A 19,001-nucleotide genomic window follows, 5' to 3' on the forward strand; every position below is an offset into this window, starting at 1 on the left:
CCCTACCTACACTCACCTTTCCTGGCCCCATCCCCGCCTCTTCGACCTGTTTGTTTCCTCTCCACCTATCCTCTCCTCTATCCCTCTTCTATCCGCCTCCCACTCTCTCCCTATTTATTTCAAAACCCCCTTCCCCTCCCCCTTTTCTGATGAAGGGTCTAGGCCCGAAACGTCAGCCTCTCTGCTCCTATGATGCTGCTTGGCCTGCTGTGTTCATCCAGCCCTGCACCTTGTTGTCTCGGATTCTCCAGCATCTGCAGTTCCTACTATCTCTGATCCTACTTTCTTTGAACTTGATTCTGTATTTTTTTTCAAATGTCTTTTGGAATAAGTTGTTCAATTATTTTTTTAAAAATATCCAATTTATTTAACAAAAGCCGTGGAAAATGTTCAATAAGCAACAAAATGGTAAAGAAATAATTAATGTTAGTTAGTCATTTGAAAAATTTGTCTGTTATGAGACAAATAATTAAGGATAATCTCTGGCAGTCACTTAAAGATTTGTATTCATTGATTTTTTTCACTAGATATTAAAAAAAATTCAAATCTATCTGCACTATTTTAATTTTCTTACACTGTTTGTGTGAAAAATTTGCATATATTCAGCATCTTTTACATTTTCGAGACAATCCCCAAGTATTTTATACTCAATGAATTAGGCCAGAATTTTCACTTGCGAGTTGGAAGCATAGAGTGGGGTACCAGATTTTCACATTGAGTTCCACAAACCCAACTGGAGAGAGAGGCCTCCAGAAGGTCTCATTTTCATTCCAGGATGGGGATAGGCTGGTGGGTGTCAATGGCTCTCAGGCCCACCACCCCATGAAAAACCCTGGAGGCATCAACAGCAGCTGCTGGGTTCTGAAGGTTAGGTTCTATGAAAGTTTGTTTGCGGTGATCTAGAACTTTGTGGTTGTTGAAAACATAATAAAACAAATACAAAAAAAAATGCCCTCAATGTTCTCAGCCCATCCCCTCCCCACAAACACATCATAAGCCACATCCAGCTGCCCATGCCACCTAAAACCTCCCACATAAACTTTGTGCCAATCCATACCCCTTCACCACTCCTCATGGTTTTTCATGCAAATCAACCTCTACTGTTCTATCATATCTCCATGGCCCTCATATCCTTCATGCTAACCCATAAATCTTTCACCACTCTACATGGCCTCTCTGGGCTCATGCCAATTCATGCAAACCCATGCTGCTCAGCAACTTCTACTTGTACCCACAATGCCAAATCCTCCAATTTGGACCTCAGGACCCCTTTAGCAATGAAATCAAATAAATTTCTTATGTTTATTGACTAATTCACTATTTTAAATAGCACTCTCATCAATAAAAATCCTTTTACTCCATTTGACTCCCTTCAACTGCTTAATTCATTTCAAAAACAATAGGCCTACTGCAAAAACTTTATAACTACTTGGAACTGTCAAACAAACTGTGATCTGGTAGTTCCCCCACCTCCATTCTGGGATTAGTAGGTTATTTATTGAATCATGCAGCATAAATACTAATAATAAGAGCCTTCAGGCATATGCCAGTAAACTTAGTGAAATAGCAAGCACTGATTTTTTTTCTCGCTGCAGACTTTTCCTAAAAAATATAAAGATCAGCAGATTTAAATGCCTTGACAGTGAGTTGATAGTTTCCTTAATAATTTAATAGTTCTAATAGGTTTATGCACTTTTTGTACACATTCATGTCTACTTTTATCAGTCCTAAAGGATGCTTGACCTCTCCCAATGAGCATGTTATTTCTCCAAAAGGGTAATGTACCTTCCCAAATCATTCCAGCAGCTTTAGAGCTTTTCTTGAAAAGACATATTTTGGATTGCCCAGACCTTGGTTTAATATTTTACCTGAATGATGGTACCTCTGATAGTGCAGCATTCCCTCAGTACTGCAATGAGCAGGAAACCAAATCTTGTGTACAAAACCTGGAATTGTACTTGAATCTGCAACCTTCCAGCTGAAATATCTGTAGTGTCCCTGAGCCAAGTTTACACTGAAAATCTTTGACCAACATTATATTCTTACTTCAAGAAAGAAATACTTCTGAAATTGTCAACTAACTTCAAATGTGCATGCAAATTATTTTCACAACCAAATCAGGTTTCAACTAACCAATTCTGGATTTACCCACGAGGGAATCAAATAGTGCAACATAGTTTAAAATTGGCATACAATCTGAGATTCAAGCCAGGGAGTCATTACTGGAAAGCATAACTACAACAGCTACCATTTGCAATTAGAGTGCTTTTATGAAGGAATTGTAGTTGAAGGGAACACTTGGTATGCAAATACAGCATAGAATGAAATGGTCTTACTACTGTGTTTCGTAACTATATAAATTTGGACAAAAGATTGTTATGCTTCTGTCTGCCAAAAGTAAGCAAAAACACAAAGAGCAGTGCCAATATGTAGAAATGGAAAATAAAATGTTGTCACAAACACATGGTTATGTCAAGTGTTGATTTGTAGTCTAGTGGCTGGAAACATTAAACTGACGTTTTCAAAAACAGACTTTTTGAAACACCTGCTAAGGTGATTTGAGTTTACAGTCAAGTTGACTCACCAGGTTGCATTACTATACACCCCCCATTCTGACTCCATTGAGAATGAGACAGTAAGTCTGTAAAACCTGTCTGGGAACCATAAAAGACCTCATTTCATGTACCATTAAAAAGGCATCTATGGCAATCAGTGAAGGGGTTCAACTATTGTAGATGACACAGATGCCTTTTTAATAGGACAGGAAGTATGAGGTATTTTATGATTTTAAGCAGGCTTTGTATGTATGAAGCTGCAATTAGTGTTATCAGTCAATATTCCCATTTTTGACCTATGATGGAGGGAAGACTGATGAAGCCTTGGTGAAGCTGCTGAAGATGGTGGGATCTAGGACACTTCTCTGAGGAACTCAGATGTCCTGGAGCTGAGATGACTGACATCCAACAATCACAATCATTTTGCTTCATGTTAAGTATGTCTGCAGCCAGTTAATGGGTTTTTCCAAATTCTCATTGATTCCAGTTTTACTATGGCTCCCTTATGCCATGCACAGTCAAATACAATCTTGATGTCACAGGGAGTCATTCTCACCTCAGCTCAGGAATTCCTCTCTTTTGTCCATGTTTGAACTAAGGTTGTAATGAAGCCAGAAGTTGAGTGACCCTGGTGAAAACCAAATCAGTGAGCAGGTTATTTCTAAACAAGTGCTGCATGATAGCATTGTTGATGACACCTTCCATCACTTTACTGACGACCAAGAGTATACTGATGAAGGGTGATTGGCTGGGTTTAGATTTGTCCTGCTTTTTGTGAACAGGAAATAACTGGGCAATTTTCCACATTGTTGAGTAGATGCCAGTGTTGTAACTCTACTGGAACAGCTTGGCTAGGGCTTTTGTTGGATTGTCACCAAAGAGCATTTCCTCTTTAAGCCAAGCTATGTTTAAATAGTACTACAGATCCCCAATATTCCTACTGATCTGGTGTATGATGATATGAACTACTGGCTAATTTTGCCTCCTCTTGAAAAATTTTAAGGTGAATGGCAGGAAGTTTAGAGAGGATTTGAGGAAAGCATTTTTCACTCAGAGGATGTTGGGCTTCTGAAATGCACTGCCTCGGAGGTTAATTGATATAGATAACCTCACAACCTTTAAATTGTACTTGGAGGAGCTCTTGAAATGTCATAACATTCGAGGCATTCACAACTGGTCACAATTTGTTCAAACTAATAAGCACTCTGTTGGCCAAATCTCACAAAGTGCCATGCCATTGTTTGTCTCATCCCCCATTGCTTGCAAAGTAACAGTGTTAACGGAATTCACAATGAGTTCAGTGACTTGTTTTCCAAAGTACAGCAATTCTTTCCATAGTCCTTGGTTTTTAAAAAGTCTTCAGTCAAAAATAAAGAAAAAAGAAGCATGTTTTCTGCACAGGCTATAGATCACTCTTGTTCCTTCTCTTCATATTAAAACTTCTGAAAAACAGTCCTATATTTATCTTTTAGTTATGAACCATTTGCAAGGCCACATCCACACCAGAAAAATCTGACTTCGGTCTCTTCCTATTCATGTCCATTTAATCACATCACAGTATCTTTCTTATCCCCTCTTCCTCATATTCTTGTTTAGCTGTCCCTTATATGCATCAATGCTATTCACTTCAACTACACATTATGGTGCTGAATTTCATATCCAAACCACCTTGCAATGAAGTGATTGCTCCTGCATTTTTACTTGTATTTATTAATGACTAGCATCTTTATGGCCCTACTTCTGAGCTCATTTTCAAGTAGAAACATCTTATGTCTAATCTATCAAAACATTTCATTTTAAAGTTCTCTAACCTTAAATGCCTTGGTTTTCCCTTTTCTAAAAAATGTAGCGACTACCTGATAGTTGATTTGAAGGGGCTGTTTGCAGGTAAAGGGACATCTGGCAAGTGGGAGACTTTCAAAAGTGAGATAATGTGAGTTCAGGGCCAACACGTTCCTGTCAGTGAGAAGGCCAAGGCTCGCAGGAGTAGGGAACGCTGGATGACTAGAGATATTGAGGCTTTGGTCAAGAAAAGGAAGGAGGCATATGTCAGATATGGCTGGCTGGGATCAAGTGAGGAGTATAGGGGTATATGAGTACTGTCAAGTGGGAAATTAGGACGACAATAAGGGGATATGAAATAGTTTTGGCAGATAAGGTAAAGGAGAATTCGAAGAGATTCTGCAAGTATATTAAGGGCAAAAAAGTAACTAGAGACAAAATATGGCCCCTTAAAGATCAACAAGATAGTCGAGGTGTGCAGCCAGAAGAAATGGATGAAACCCTAAATGAATATTTCTTGTCAGTGTTTATCATGGAGAAAGACATGGAAGCTGGGAAACTCAGGGAAATAAATAATGATGTCTTGAAAAGAGTCCACATTACAGAAGGGGAGGTGCTGGTGGACTTAAAAAACATATTGGTAAATAAATCCCAGGGACCTGATCAAGTGTATATCAGGACTTTGTGGGAAGCAAGGGAAGAAATTTCAGGGCCCATCGTGGAGATATTTGTATCATTAACAGCCATGGTTGAGGTGCTGGAAGACTAGTGGGTGGCTAATTGTGATGATAATATGGCTTTAAGAGTTCTACTTCGTCTTGGTTCTTTTTAAAGAAAAGTTTTAAGACAAAGGTAATGAGATACCTATTGAAAACTTGTGAAGTAAACAGCTTGTGAGGATTTGGGTTTTTTTTAAAGTTGGAACAATAGAAGCAGCTTGAATGGCTATGGTCAAGTTCCCACAGAACTGGGATTTTTAGTTTCTTAGGTTTCTGAGCAGCAGTTATTGCCAAGTATGTCGCTCCCTGCTACACTCTCTCGGAGTTCTGTTGATGTTTTTCCTCCTGGGCTGCTGGAGTTTTTAATGAAATTGCATTTTGTGAAGGGTACGTGTTGCGAAGTTGATTAGAGTACTTGTGGTTTGGGAGGCAGGAAGTTAGAATTTGGCGTTTGTGAAATGCTGGGTGAAAATCATTGTGAGTTGCTTTAAAAAATGTGCTTTTTATATGCTTAGTGATTTTTAAAAAAATGTCTGTGAGCAGCAGCTTGAAAGTTTGCAAGTACACAGACTGTACCCGAATTGAAACATTTGTATCAAATGTTAGCAGGCCAAGCAGCATTTTTTTACCAAGACACCAAGTTTTGAATTTAGCCAATCAATTTGAGCCAGGCACTTAGATAGCAAAAACCAATTAAATTTAAATCTGATGGTTTTGACAACACAGGACCAATCCTATTGTAAGAAATTGATATGTCATCAAAGGATAAAAAAGGGGCAGTTGGGCAAAGACAAGAGAGCAAACTGCCATCCGCCAGAGTTAACAGCCCTCAGCTCTCAAGAGAGAATCGCTGGCTCTCTCAGACTCCTCTCAGTCTTAGAGAAAGCATCATCTAAAGAACAAAAGTATCCATGACACAACTAGTGAATAGTCCTGACGGAAGAATCAACGGAGAAGGCACAGAACATTCTGGAAGACACATAACCTGGCTATATTTTCGTGAGACTAAATTCTACCTTTTTATTTTATTTTATATAAATGGGACTGGTATTTATTGAAACAGTGTGCCATTAGAATCTTGTTTTATTTATGAGCAGTTAGCAATTAGACGGGGTTGATTCGGTTTGTTAATATTTTAGTTAAGTTGTTCACTGTTAGAGTTAGATAAATAAATCATTACTTGTTGATTGTAAAGTGAGCCTCAGGGATTTATTTTATTTAACCACTAGAAGTTACTGAAAGGCAGGTTACACCACTTTTCACACTTCTTTTACAGATTATATGGTGAGGTGCTTCTCTTTGGGTGTTTTGGTTTTAAATCACAAAAGGGGGTCAACCTCCGCTTCATAACATATGTTTACGGGATATTATTATATTGGACCAGTTAATTAGTAACAGCTACTGGATCTTTTAGTTTGTTAAACATTTCAATAGAGTTACAGCTAAGCCAATTATTTTCGTTTATTTTTTTTTGTTATATTTTAACTAGAGTATACAAAAAAATTGTGTTTTGCTTAATGTCGAGTAGTTTGACCAGTTGAATTGCATCTGGAACTCCTCACCTTACATTTGTCTTTAAAATAAAGAAACGTTAGGGTCTAGGCTACCTTCTTAATATATTTTGAGGGGTTTTGGTCTGGTCCATAATATAATATTGTGCCATTATTTAAGAAAGTTGGAAGAAAAAGCCAGGGAACTACAAAGTGGTGAGCCAGACACCAGTGGTGGATGAGTAGTTTGGAGTGGCGGGCGTGATTCTGAGAGACAGGATCTATATGTATTTATAAGGGCGAGACTGAATAGGGATAGTCAACATGGCTTTATGAGTTTTTTGAAGAGGTAATCAAGAAAATAAATGAAGGCAGAGAGGTAGACGTTGTCGACATGGACTTTAGCAGGGCATTTGTCAAGGTTCCACATGGTAGACTAGTTAGTAAGGTTAAATCAGATGGGATCCAGGAAGTACCAGCCAATTGGATACAAAATTGGCTTGATGGTGGGAGACAGTATGGTTGTAGAAGGTTAACGTTCAAACGACAGGGCTATGACCAGCGGTGTGTTGCAAGGATTGGTGCTGTGTCAACTGTTGTTCATCATTTATATAAAAGATTTGCATGAGAATATAGGAGGCATGGTTAGTAGGTTTGCAGATAACGCTAAAACTTTTGGCATAGTGGACAGTGAAGAAGATTGTCTAAGAGTGCTAAGAGATCTTAATCAACTGGGCCAGTGGGCCAAGCAATGACAGATGTAGTTTAATGCAGATAAATGTGAGGTGTGACATTTTGGTCAGACAAACCAGTGCAGGACTTACATATTAATGGTTGGGACCTGGGGTGTGTTATCAAACAGAGAGATCGCAGGTTACAAATACATATTTCTTTAAAAGTTATGTCCCAGGTAGACAGCGTGGTGTAAAAGGTATTTGACTTGCTTGCCTTCATCAGTCTGAGCAGTGAGCGCAGAAGACATCATGTTACAGCTGCACAAGACATTGATAAGGCCACATTTGGAATACTGCATACAATTCTGGTTACCCTGATATAGGAAAGATGTTATTAAACTGGAAAGGTTACGGAAACGATTTAAAAGGATGTCACTGAGACTTGAAGGTTTCAGTTATAAGGAGAGGCTGGATAGGCTGGGAGTATTTTTTGGCTGGATTGTAGGAGGCTGAGCGGGTGACCTTTATAGAGGTTTCTTAAATCATGAAGAGCATACATAAAGGGAATAGCGAAGGTCATTTCACCAGGGCAGGGCAGTTCAAAACTGGACAGCATGGGTTTAAGGTGAGAGGGGCAAGATTTAAAAGGGACCTGAGGGGCAACTTTTTCACACGGAGGGTGGTATGTACATGGAATGAGCTGCCAGAGGAAGTGATAGTGACAGGTAGAATTACCACATTTAAAAGACATTTGGACAGGTACCTGGAAAGGAAAGGTTTCGAGGGATATGGGCCAAATGCAGGCAAATGGCGCTCAATCAGTTTAGAAAACCTGGTTGTCATGGATGAGTTGGGCTGAAGGGCCTGTTTGTGTGCTGCATGACTCTATAACTCTATGATTCTATAAATATGACTTCTCAGTTCTGCTTTCATCAAATAAACCTGTCTTTCACATTTTCCATTTCTTCTAGTCCCTTTTCATAACATCATGCACACAAAACAGCACTTCAAGCATGATCTACCAAGATCTTACAAATTAAACATAACAGTTCTGATTTTCAGTTCTATCTTTCAAGAAATGAATCCTGGCCCTCTGTTTTCTTTTTGTTCTGGCTTGATTAACTGGCATAGATTGTTTAATAGATTTGTGCAGCTGGACCCCAAATCCTTTTTCCTCTTACCCTGTTTAGATTCCTACTGTTCAATGACCACGTTGTCTTCTTATTCTTTTTACCAATGTGCACTACCTCTCTCTTAAGTGTATTGAAATTCTTTCCAGTACTGTTCATATTTGATGACTCTTAAAGAAACATTGCAAACTATTATGCAGAGAAACATGTTTACCTAGAACTGCACTGAACCAGCCAAGACGCCCAATAAATCTTTTATCCTATTACCACATTAACTATAGTCAATTTTCCTTCTAATGTTACCTATGGATTGAGTTACATGTATTTTTTTGCTGGTTTGTGCCTCATCCACATGGCAGTGTTTATAACTGTTGTCTGATGAAGGGTTATTTCTGGTTGGTGAACATAATTGTATGGCCACAGCACATATTAAAAATATAGTTATGACTTACATAAATCTATGATTATGGTGCATCCGATGGCCATAATAAGTATGGGCTTAAACTACAAAAACTGTGTCTAGTAAATGTGTTTAACAACAGTAACATAGAAAGGCAAAGAATTAATTGTCTGTCTGTCAAATTTTTAGAAAATATAAAAAGCTCCTTAACCATGCAGTATATCTACTTAATAGGTAAACACCACTGTTGGAAGAAACAATAATTGTTGGATGTTGACCCAGATATGCAAATAAAGAGGGAAATTAGAATATAAGCCATTATTAGAACATGGTGTGCTTTACCGCGTAGTCTCACGAGGAACAGACTACACCATTGTGTAAAGTGGATTTAAATCAATACTTGTAAAGAAGAAACGTAAAAGGAACACATGGGCAAAATTCTGTCTTCGCAAGCCATGGGATGGAGACACATTGTGAGGTAGGTTGTGCTGAAATTTGTATTTGAAGTATAGTGTATTTTGAAATGGAGTTAGGAAAGGTTTGGTGAGTAGATGCGGCCTACAATCGATGTGGCAGGGCAATGCAAAATCTGGTAAGAGGATTGTGATGTTTCACAGGGCTGTGTTGTTTCAATTTTTAGCTTTATTTCTTTATTTTCCATTTTTACTCTAAGAAAACTATAGTGCTGAACCTATTTCTTTATGTTCAACCTCTGCAACAAATGTTTTGAACATAGATAAATTGTACCTAAGATGGCACCGTGTACGACCACATTGTACGCTTTTCACTGTACTTTTGTGTCTCGTACTTGAGTACATGTGACAATAAAACCTAAATCTAAATCTAAATTTAAATCTAAATTTAAAGAGTAGTGTTATAAAAGAAACAGCTAGTCATTTAATAATATTTGATTAAACAATGGCACAGTAGAAACAGCATTCATTGCTTCAATATCGAGTATTTAGAGCTTCTGTTCTGTACACCACATGAACTGGATCCTACTTGGAGCTCTCTTGTAGAAGTCTGGATGTATGCTGCATGGACATAAGTTACCTATAAAATCACAGAGGCCATTGAGCTCTCTCTGCTGCATATAAATGGGAAGAAATTCGGTATTTCAAAGAGCAAGATGGAAATGAGACACTTTTTATGCATATTTCTGATGGAGGCCATGAAATGTGCAAGCATCTGAAATGGAAATTTCTACACTATTCAGGAGGTACCACTCTAAGCATTGAGCACAACACTATCCTTTTCCAATACTATTTATTTAAGCCTGAGTTACAGGATATGTCTTTGTTTGTGTTGCGGTAGTAGCTGAGGAACAGAGAAAAAAAATGACGCTGAAGTAGCCATGATAAAATGTTACTCCATTGTTTTAGGGCAGGAGGACTCAGTGCAGAGAGCAGCCATGGATACATATTGAGGCCTAGTTCCTCATAAGCTGCACCTACTCACTATTTCTTTAGAAAATATGAGCAATGTTGACTGTTATAGAAAGAGATCATCATGGCTACTCTAAGTTGCAACAAATGTTATTGCATTCTGTGGTCAGATATCACCAAGTATACAATTCATTTCTTCTCTATTTTTGAAGGTCATCAGGTTCATATGAAGAGTTCTACTGGCTATATGAGTACTCCCGTGGTTCGTAAATAGAAGGAGACCCTGCTATCTGGTGGAAGCTTTGAGTCCTGTAGAGTTCAAGCTCCCCTTGCATGGTGATAGCTGTTGCCTGTAAACAATAGCAGCAATTTCCTCAATTTGTGTAAACTGGAGGCTGTCAGATGATACACACATCTTTGGGTTGATTTAGAAGGATGCGGTAGTATGAAAAGCTATTTAATTCTGTGAACAATCATTTTGAATGCAGATGTTAGGGTTACATTGATTATTGTACAGTAAATCACACAATTCTGAACACCCAGTTTTGAGAAGCAAAGGCAGTGAATATTTAGTTCTTTTGACATTTCTAGGTGCTGGGCTAGGTACTTGCCAGTAGTAGCCATTGCACATTCTTTTTGTCTTTTTTTCTAAGTTACCTTTCTGATCTCAATTATGGCAATATGTTCAGAATCCAGGAATACCTCTCCTCACATCCTTTGAAGAGGCAGTTCAAAGTCAGCATTATGAAAAAATGATGAAGAAAGACATTAACAAGAAAAAAAAGAGACATTATAATGAAAATGGAATTGTACCCAACAAATTCAGTCAATTGTTTGAGAAAGTTGCAGCAATGGGAAACTAAAACCACAGAAACATTCTACAAACCTTTATTCTCCTTTTAAGAGGAACACATGAAGATATTCATGTATTCACGTCTTGTGGATAAAGTCTCATTTGCGGGCAGAGCTTTGCCTTTCAAAATAGAAATGCGGCTACATACTTTATTGTGAGAAATGAGATCCAGTGTTCCTGTAATACAGATTTATTAATTGCTTGTTTGGGGAATCAGGTGGATTGCATGTGCTAAGTCATGTGTCTATTATGTATGGTGTCCCTCATGTGATATGTGTGTTTTTAGATTTATCCTCGAGGGTCTGCAATACATAAACTCTTCATAATTGCAGTGAGCAAACTTATGTTTGATTACTATTAACTGCATTTGCTGAGGAGTGGAACAGTACAATGCATTTTCTAAAAGACTATGGATAGTTGAAGATAATAACTTCACTTCTTTCCTTTCAGTTATGCAAACTTTAATTATCCTCTATTAGGTTATATGGGACTTTAGTCCAACCGATTGCTTTTCTCGACTGCATTGATGCACAAAAGTACTTGGAGAATTAAATGATCCCTAGCTTGCAATAGCATGTTTTCTTTCTCTTGTGATGTTTCAAAGAATTCAGAAGAGACAATATGATGATATGTGAGTCAATTAATTATTTTCATTCTATGCAACTTTTTCTCCTCAAATTATTATTAAATAACACAGAAGTGTTTAGATCATAGAAGCAATACAGTCACAGAGTCACACAGCATGGAATCCGATTCTTCGGTTCAACCAGTCCCCACTGACAATGTTCCCAAACTAAACTAGATCCAATTGCCTGCGCCTGGCCCATATCCCTCCTAACCTTTCCTATTCATGAATTTATCCAAATGTCTTTTAAACTTTGTAACTGTACCTGCATCCACCACTTCTGGCTGTTCATTCCACACATAAACCATTCTCTGTGTAAAAAAACAGTTGCCTTTCAAGTCTTTTGTAAGTCTTTCTCCTCTCACCTTAAAAATATGCTCCCTAGTTTTGAACTCCCCAACCTTAATGAAAAGACCTTGTCATTCACCTTATTAATGCCCCTCATGATTTTATAAACCTCAAAGATGTCACCTCTCAACCGCTTATGTTCCAGTGAAAAAATGTCCCAGTCTTTATAGTCTATTTTTATATCTCAAAACCTCCATTCCAGGCAACATCCCAGTAAATCTTTACTTAATCCTCTCCAGTTTGGTAAGATCCTTCCTATAACAGAGCAATGAGAACTGCACACAGTACTTCAAAAGAAGCCTCACCAATGTCCTGTACAACCTCAACATGATGTCCCAACTCTTTTATTCAAGGTCTGAGGAATGAAGGCAAGCATGCTTCTTAACCACCCTGTATACATGTGATGCAAATTTCAAAGAATTGTCTCGCTGAACCCCTAGATCTCTCTGTTCTACAACACTAGCCAGGGCCCTACAATTAACGTATAAGTCTGTCCTTTGTTTGTGTCTCCAAAATGTAATACTTCACATTTATTCAAATTAAACTCCATCTGCCACTCCTCAGCCCACTGACCCAAATGGTTAAGATCTTTTTGTAATCTTAGATAACCTTTTTCACGTCCACTGTACCACCAATTTTGATGTCATCTACAAACTTACTAACCAGGCCTCCTATATTCTCATCGAAACCATTTATATAAATGGCAAACAAAAGTGGACCCAGTACCGATCCCCAAGGGACACTGATTTTTTTTTAATGCTGCTATGGGGGTATGCTGGAGGTATTATTTCAGTGTACTCATGTTGACTCATGTTTAATAGACTTTTATTAATGAATATAGAAAATTTATAGACTTATTCCAATGAACAAATATTCTCGTGATTTACTTGGAGTTGGGGAAGCAATTCAAAAATTCAAAGTAGGGCTTCTTTGAGTGACACAAAGCTACAAAGGAAGTTTGACTTGCATGACAAATAATGGTGCAATCACTTACAATATATTTTGAATATATTTTTTGAGATAGCTCATCCTTAGATGTGTGAATCTGTAAAATTCAGACAATGCATTGAATTCCCACGAAGGAGTTTTCATTAGTCTATTGGTTGTGTAAAATTTCAAACTTTACCAAAATGTCAGAAAGGATTTGATGCTAATTGTTAAATACTAACTTTATTGGAATAAGCATTTAATTGGAAAATCGGTAATAGGATTAGTTGGAAAAGCCTTGGAGGAAGAAATATATGTGTTTGAAGGGTTATCAAATGTTGTATTAGATAAATCAAACTGCTCAGGCAATGTCAATCCAACTGTTAACAGAATTAGCTGATTAACTAATGAAGAGCAAAACAATAGGTCCCAAGTGAGTTTAAAGCTGTAACCCGACCTAAGGATTTAGGCGACATTTTCAAACTAAGGTTTTTCATGTTATGCCAATAGATTACTACCAAGACAACGTACTACCGTAGATCTCACAACTTTTAAATACAAAAAAAACTTTCAATAATCAGATGCCTACAATTGGAGATGAGCATTTATTGATAGATTAATTAAAATTTGCAACGAAATAATAGCAAGGTATCGTAAAGAAACGGTTTATCTTGGACAAAGCAGTAACATTACCACCATGATACACCCATTTCCCCCAAAAGAAAACGAGACCTTCTTCGGGAAGTTGGGAAGGCAGAATTATTGCTCTGATTGTAAGAAGGAATGTTAATATATGGACCCAAGTGTAATATTGAAGTAATGGAATTGCAGTCAGGCTGGGAGGTAGCTGGCAGTACTAGAACTTACCTGATGCAAGTTGCATCCAGGCGCAGACTTTATAGACCGTGGCAGAGTTGCAAAAGAAAAAGAGACTGAAGCAAACAAGGCAACCAATGATCAGAAGCATGGAGATGCCAACGAAGAACATGGCAGTTTTGAAGGCTCCCGAGGGGATGGAACCGAAATCCAGAGCGCTTCCTTTGCAGATCAACTCCCTAGTCAGTCCGTTCCCGATACAGTAATGAAACAATCCGAAATAGCCAGCCTGGGGCGTATTGATACTGTCCCCAATCCAATAGGGCTGGATAAAAATGACCACAGTTATAATGGCAAAACAAATAGTGAAAATAGCCCAGAGAACACCTATTGCTCTGGAATTCCTCACATAATTGGTGTGATAGATCTTAGCAGCCTCTTGGGCTGGTAACATTTTGTCCCCCATTCTTAAAGACTTGAAAGGCTTTTAAAAGAAAGAAAAGATCAGGTCTTAATCAATTTGTGCTTTGCACTTGTTCTTTTTTGATGCAGATAATCGTCAGCTAAGATGCTTTCTCACTGGCTTTTTCTTGAGTCATGTTGCTAAGGAAACGAACTGTTGGGTCTGAACAATACACAAATAAATTCTGCTCGACTCGAATGTGTTCTGCCCTGGCTCTGGGTCAAATCGCCTTGGTCCGGTATTTGTTCTCTGGGGCGGGGAGCGGTTTCCACACGCTGAGAGTTTCAGTACCGTGGACAGCAGCTTCATATGAACAGAGTTTGAGGGTGACGCGAAATTGACGTACAAACGCGGCTCCCACAGCAGACTTCAGGCAGTCTGGTTTATTAAAAAGGCAATAACTCAATTTCAGAGAGTATCTGTTAATGATATTTTACGCAACGTAGCGGTGAGGTCGGACAAGAAGTTCCTAAAACTGGTTGACTACACAGGTATTCTTTGTTTTTAAAATGTAATTTTCAAGTCTTGTTTATGGTGGGTCCCATTGGAGTGATCGTTATTACAAGAGGGTAAGAACTGTTTCGAGTATAACAAAGTGAAAAAATGCAAAGAATGTTTTCTTAAGGAAACAAGTGTATTTTCTGGCATGTGCGCTATGTTCACTTTCGTGGAACTACCGATAGTATAATTGCCATTTAAAAGTATTCTTTTTCTGAAAGGCGCACATTTCCAGTGACAGGCCACTATATTGACTACTTGTTAGAATAAGTATAAATTTTCCAGTATTTGGTTGAAAGCCGTAATATTTTAGAATAAAGCATTGTATATATTTATGATATTTGTCATACATTGTAAAACATACAGTTTTGCAATATCAGTATGAGATATGGAAAGTAAAAGGCTAAGTTTGCATAACTGAACAGAATTTATAAAGGATAATTTCTCTGATTTATTGCCTTTGATAAGGAACATCACCAGCCAAAATTAAAGATTGGAAACTTGGGTGTGCACAACACAAACATTTTCCACGATGGTTGTGCAGTTGAATTTAAAAGTTGCGCTCAATTGTCAACGAGATGCCCACCAACAGTATGAAGTCAGAGCATTATTGCAGTAGATCCTATTGCATTCAGATCATATAATGAAAGAAATAGGAAAGGAGATTGGATTATGTAATCTCTGGTTGCTGTAAGAATATGTACAGAATTAGAGTCATTAGGCAGTTTCAAAACCTTTGCCATGGAATATTTTCTAATCAACATGTTCAGAAATGTTATTACACTACTCTGGAGTAGGTGGGACTTGAGCCCAGGTCTACATAGTTCAGAGATAGGGACAAGCTTTTACAATGCTGATCCTTTCTGAAGAGACACAGGTATGTTAAAATTAACCTCACTAGTCTTCATGTTTAGGAGCAAGAGATAAGATTCATACACCGATTGCTTTATAACAATCCTTGGTTGGTATGCACATGTGTGGATTGTATTGCAAATTGGATGGTCATTACTCACTATGAACAAATAGGCTGCTGATAGTTTGGAGGCTTAGTTTGGCTGAGTTACTGGCGAGTACCCAGAACCAGTGGAACTCTGTGTCAACAATGAAAAATTGCTTTTTCCATGACAAAAATTAGGAAAGAATGTGATTAAGTTCTTTAAGTGCATTTTCTCATTATACAAGAGATTTAAAAAAATCTTCACGGGATGTGGGCATCACTTGTCAATGTTTGTTCCCATCCTTTATTACACGTGAGCTAAATGGCTTGCCAGGCCTTTTCAGAGGCCAGTTAACAGTCAACCACATTGCTGTGGGTCTAGAAACATGCATAATCTGGACCAGTGAATGTAGCAGATTTCTTTCAAGTACATTATTAAAGTAGATGTTTTATTTTAAACAAGAATCAATTATAATTTCATGAGAGTAACTTTTATTTCCAAAATTATTAGTTTAAACAAAAAAAAATCCACTAACCATGGCAGTACTTGGACCCAGGTTGTTGGAACATTAACCCAGGTGACTGAATTAATAACCCAGTGACATTACCTCTAGGCCACCATTTCCTCACACATTCCCTACTGAGTAGCTGGCATCATAAAACAATTCATTGAAACTTCTAAGTTATCTTTCTCCAGATAGAATTATGGCAATGTTTACCTTGAGGACAATATTATGCAATGTATGGTCCAATGTTTATTGAAAATAGTTTGAATGCTTAAAATATAAAGCAAGTACCATCACCTGAGAAAAGATGTTGATAAAATTATTAGCTAAACTTGGAACAGGTGGCTTTCATCCTAGAGTCTTAAAAGAAGTGGCTGCACAATGCACAGGTATATTGATTATAGTCTTTCAAAATCCCTTAGATTCTGGAATGGTCCAAGTAGATTGGAAAATGTTCATGTAACAACTTTAATCAAGAAAGGAGGGAGACAAAAGCAGGAAACCCTGGCCAGTTAGCTGATAATGTGTCATAGGGAAATAACTAGAATCCATTATTAAAGTGGTTCTAGTTAAATACTTAGAAAATCATAATGGGATCAGGCACAAGCAACATATGTTGTAAAAGGCAAATCATATTTACCTCATTTATTAGAGCAGTTTAAGGAAGCAGAATAAAGATAGATAAGGAGGAACCTATAGATGCAATAACCTTCAATTTCTAAAATATCTTTCATAAGACATCAAAGGTTTTTACATAAGATAAGAGTGCAAGATATAAGGAGTGACATATTTGCCTGGATAAAAGATTGATTAGGTGACATAAAGCAGAGAGTAGGAATACTTAAGTCTTTTTAAGTTTGGCATGGTGTAAATAGTGGAGCAGTACAGGGATCAGTAGTGGAGTCTCAACTCTTTAAAATCTATATCAATAACCTGGACAAAGGGCTGAATATATGGTAGATAAGTTTGCCGATGGTACCAAGGTGGGAAATAAGTTGACAACAGGTAATAAAAGATTACAAAAGAATTTAGATAGGTTATGTGAGTGGACAAATAATGGCAGTTGAAGTATAATGTTGGAACATGTGATCTTGGGCAGTTTGTCAGGAAGAATAGAAAAGCAGCATATTACTTAACTGGAAAAACATGATATGGATAGATCTGGGTGTCTTGGAACATGTATCACAAAATGTTGGTATGCATTTACAGCAAGTGTTTGGGGAAGAAAATGGAATGTTCTTGTTTATTGTACATAAATGTAATTTTGTTGCAGTTGTACTAGGCCTTAATGAGACCACATCTACAGTACTGTGGACCAGTTTGTTCTCCATACTTGGAAAAAGGACATTATTTTGTTAGAAGCGGTTCAGAAATGGTTCATTCAACCGATTTCTAGAGTGGAGAGCTTATCATGAAGAAATGTTGAACAAGTTGAGCCTATGAGAACAGAAGGCTAACTTGTTGAAATATATGGATCCTGAAGGGACATGGTAAGATGAAGAGCTGGTAGGATATTTCCTCTTGTGTGGAGACTAGAAATAGGGAACACAAGTTAAGAATAAGGGCGTCTCCCTTTTAAGACGGAGATGTGGAGAATGTTTTCTGTCAGAGGGCCATTATTCTGTAGAAAGCTCTTTCCCCAGCAAAGAATAGATGCTGGTTCATTGAATATATCAAGATAGAATTAGATAGATTTCTGTTAGATATTGAATCAAGGGTTATGGGGCAGACAGAAAAGTGGAGTTGAGACCATAACCAGGAGTTTGCATATTTTCCCCGAGTCTGCGTGGGTTTCTGCTGGGTGCTCCAGTTTCCTCCCACAGTCCAAAGATGTACACGTTAGGGGAATTGGCCATGCTAAATTGTCCATAGTGTCCAGGGATATGTAGATGAGGTGGAATGGCCATGGCAAATGCAGGGGTACAGGGATTGGGGAGGGGTGGTGGGGAGCGGTGGTTGAGTCTGCGTGGAATGCTTCATGGAGAGTTAGTCTGGGCTTGCCGGGCTGAATGGCCTGTTTCCGCACTGTAGGGTTTCTTTTTAAATCATTATCTTATCAAATGGCATAGCAGACTTGAAGAGTCAAATGGCCTACACATGCTCCTAATTCCATTGCTGTGTTGTTAATTTATATGACTACATTCCAACAAGATTATGAAAGACAATTTCATGCAGATTTCCTTTTATATTTGTTGCTATTTTTAACGTACTACTTTTTAGACAGACATTCGCCTGTGGAAATAATAAACATACATTGAAAGAGTTACAAAAGACGAAAGATGAGTTATTTATAATGAAATCTTAGAGAAATAGTTTTTCATGATTTCTAGTATAGAGACACATAAGCCAAATAAAAGATGGTTCTTCAAATCTAAATGTTATTAATGCAATAGCATTATCGGGCCACTCCAACAGCCACTGTATCAACTTTATTGCATTTCAAGGCACAATTGTCGTCACCATAATATAAGTCTTCAAAGTGCTGCAGTGGTAGAATCAAAGCATTTAGTTTAAGTTTCTCTATTCCTCTGTAATTTCCTTCAGTGATTGATAGCTCCAGATTGTAAATCTGTTAGAGTAGATGTAGAGAAAGATGTTTAAATGATGGTTATAATTTTTGTGTTCATTTTATGTAATTGTAGATTCAAAATACTGTTCAAGATTAAGTCCTGCACTATCTAATAAAACAATTCAGTTAGACTTACCACTTCAAAATAAACATTTTTTTTTTCATTCTTATGGAATTAAACTGTTTAGATATTAGTAAAAGTAAACATCCAATACCACATTTGCAAATTAAAAACTGACAAAAGACAGATGAAATTCAAATGTATGATTATTTTTTATATAATTAATTTTAATATAAATCTACAAAACGCCCTGGCTCATTCTT

The 19,001-nt window shown here is 37.6% G+C and overlaps 2 protein-coding genes across 2 annotated transcripts in view; both read right to left on the minus strand.

The window, feature by feature from the left end:
* The window catches only part of lhfpl5b (LHFPL tetraspan subfamily member 5b), a 131,432-nt gene extending 117,262 nt beyond the window's left edge, over positions 1-14,170 (minus strand). Inside the window, exon 1 of the mRNA XM_048612108.1 lies at positions 13,756-14,170. Coding sequence (XP_048468065.1) covers positions 13,756-14,170 — 415 coding nt within the window. The remainder of the gene's footprint in view (positions 1-13,755) is intronic.
* The window catches only part of LOC109913838 (cadherin EGF LAG seven-pass G-type receptor 2-like), a 990,249-nt gene that overhangs the window by 828,619 nt on the left and 142,629 nt on the right, over positions 1-19,001 (minus strand). The gene's annotated exons all lie outside the window — the stretch shown is intronic.

Source organism: Rhincodon typus, chromosome 25, assembly GCF_021869965.1.
Source record: "Rhincodon typus isolate 14 chromosome 25, sRhiTyp1.1, whole genome shotgun sequence".
In the NCBI taxonomy this organism is placed as follows: domain Eukaryota; kingdom Metazoa; phylum Chordata; class Chondrichthyes; order Orectolobiformes; family Rhincodontidae; genus Rhincodon; species Rhincodon typus.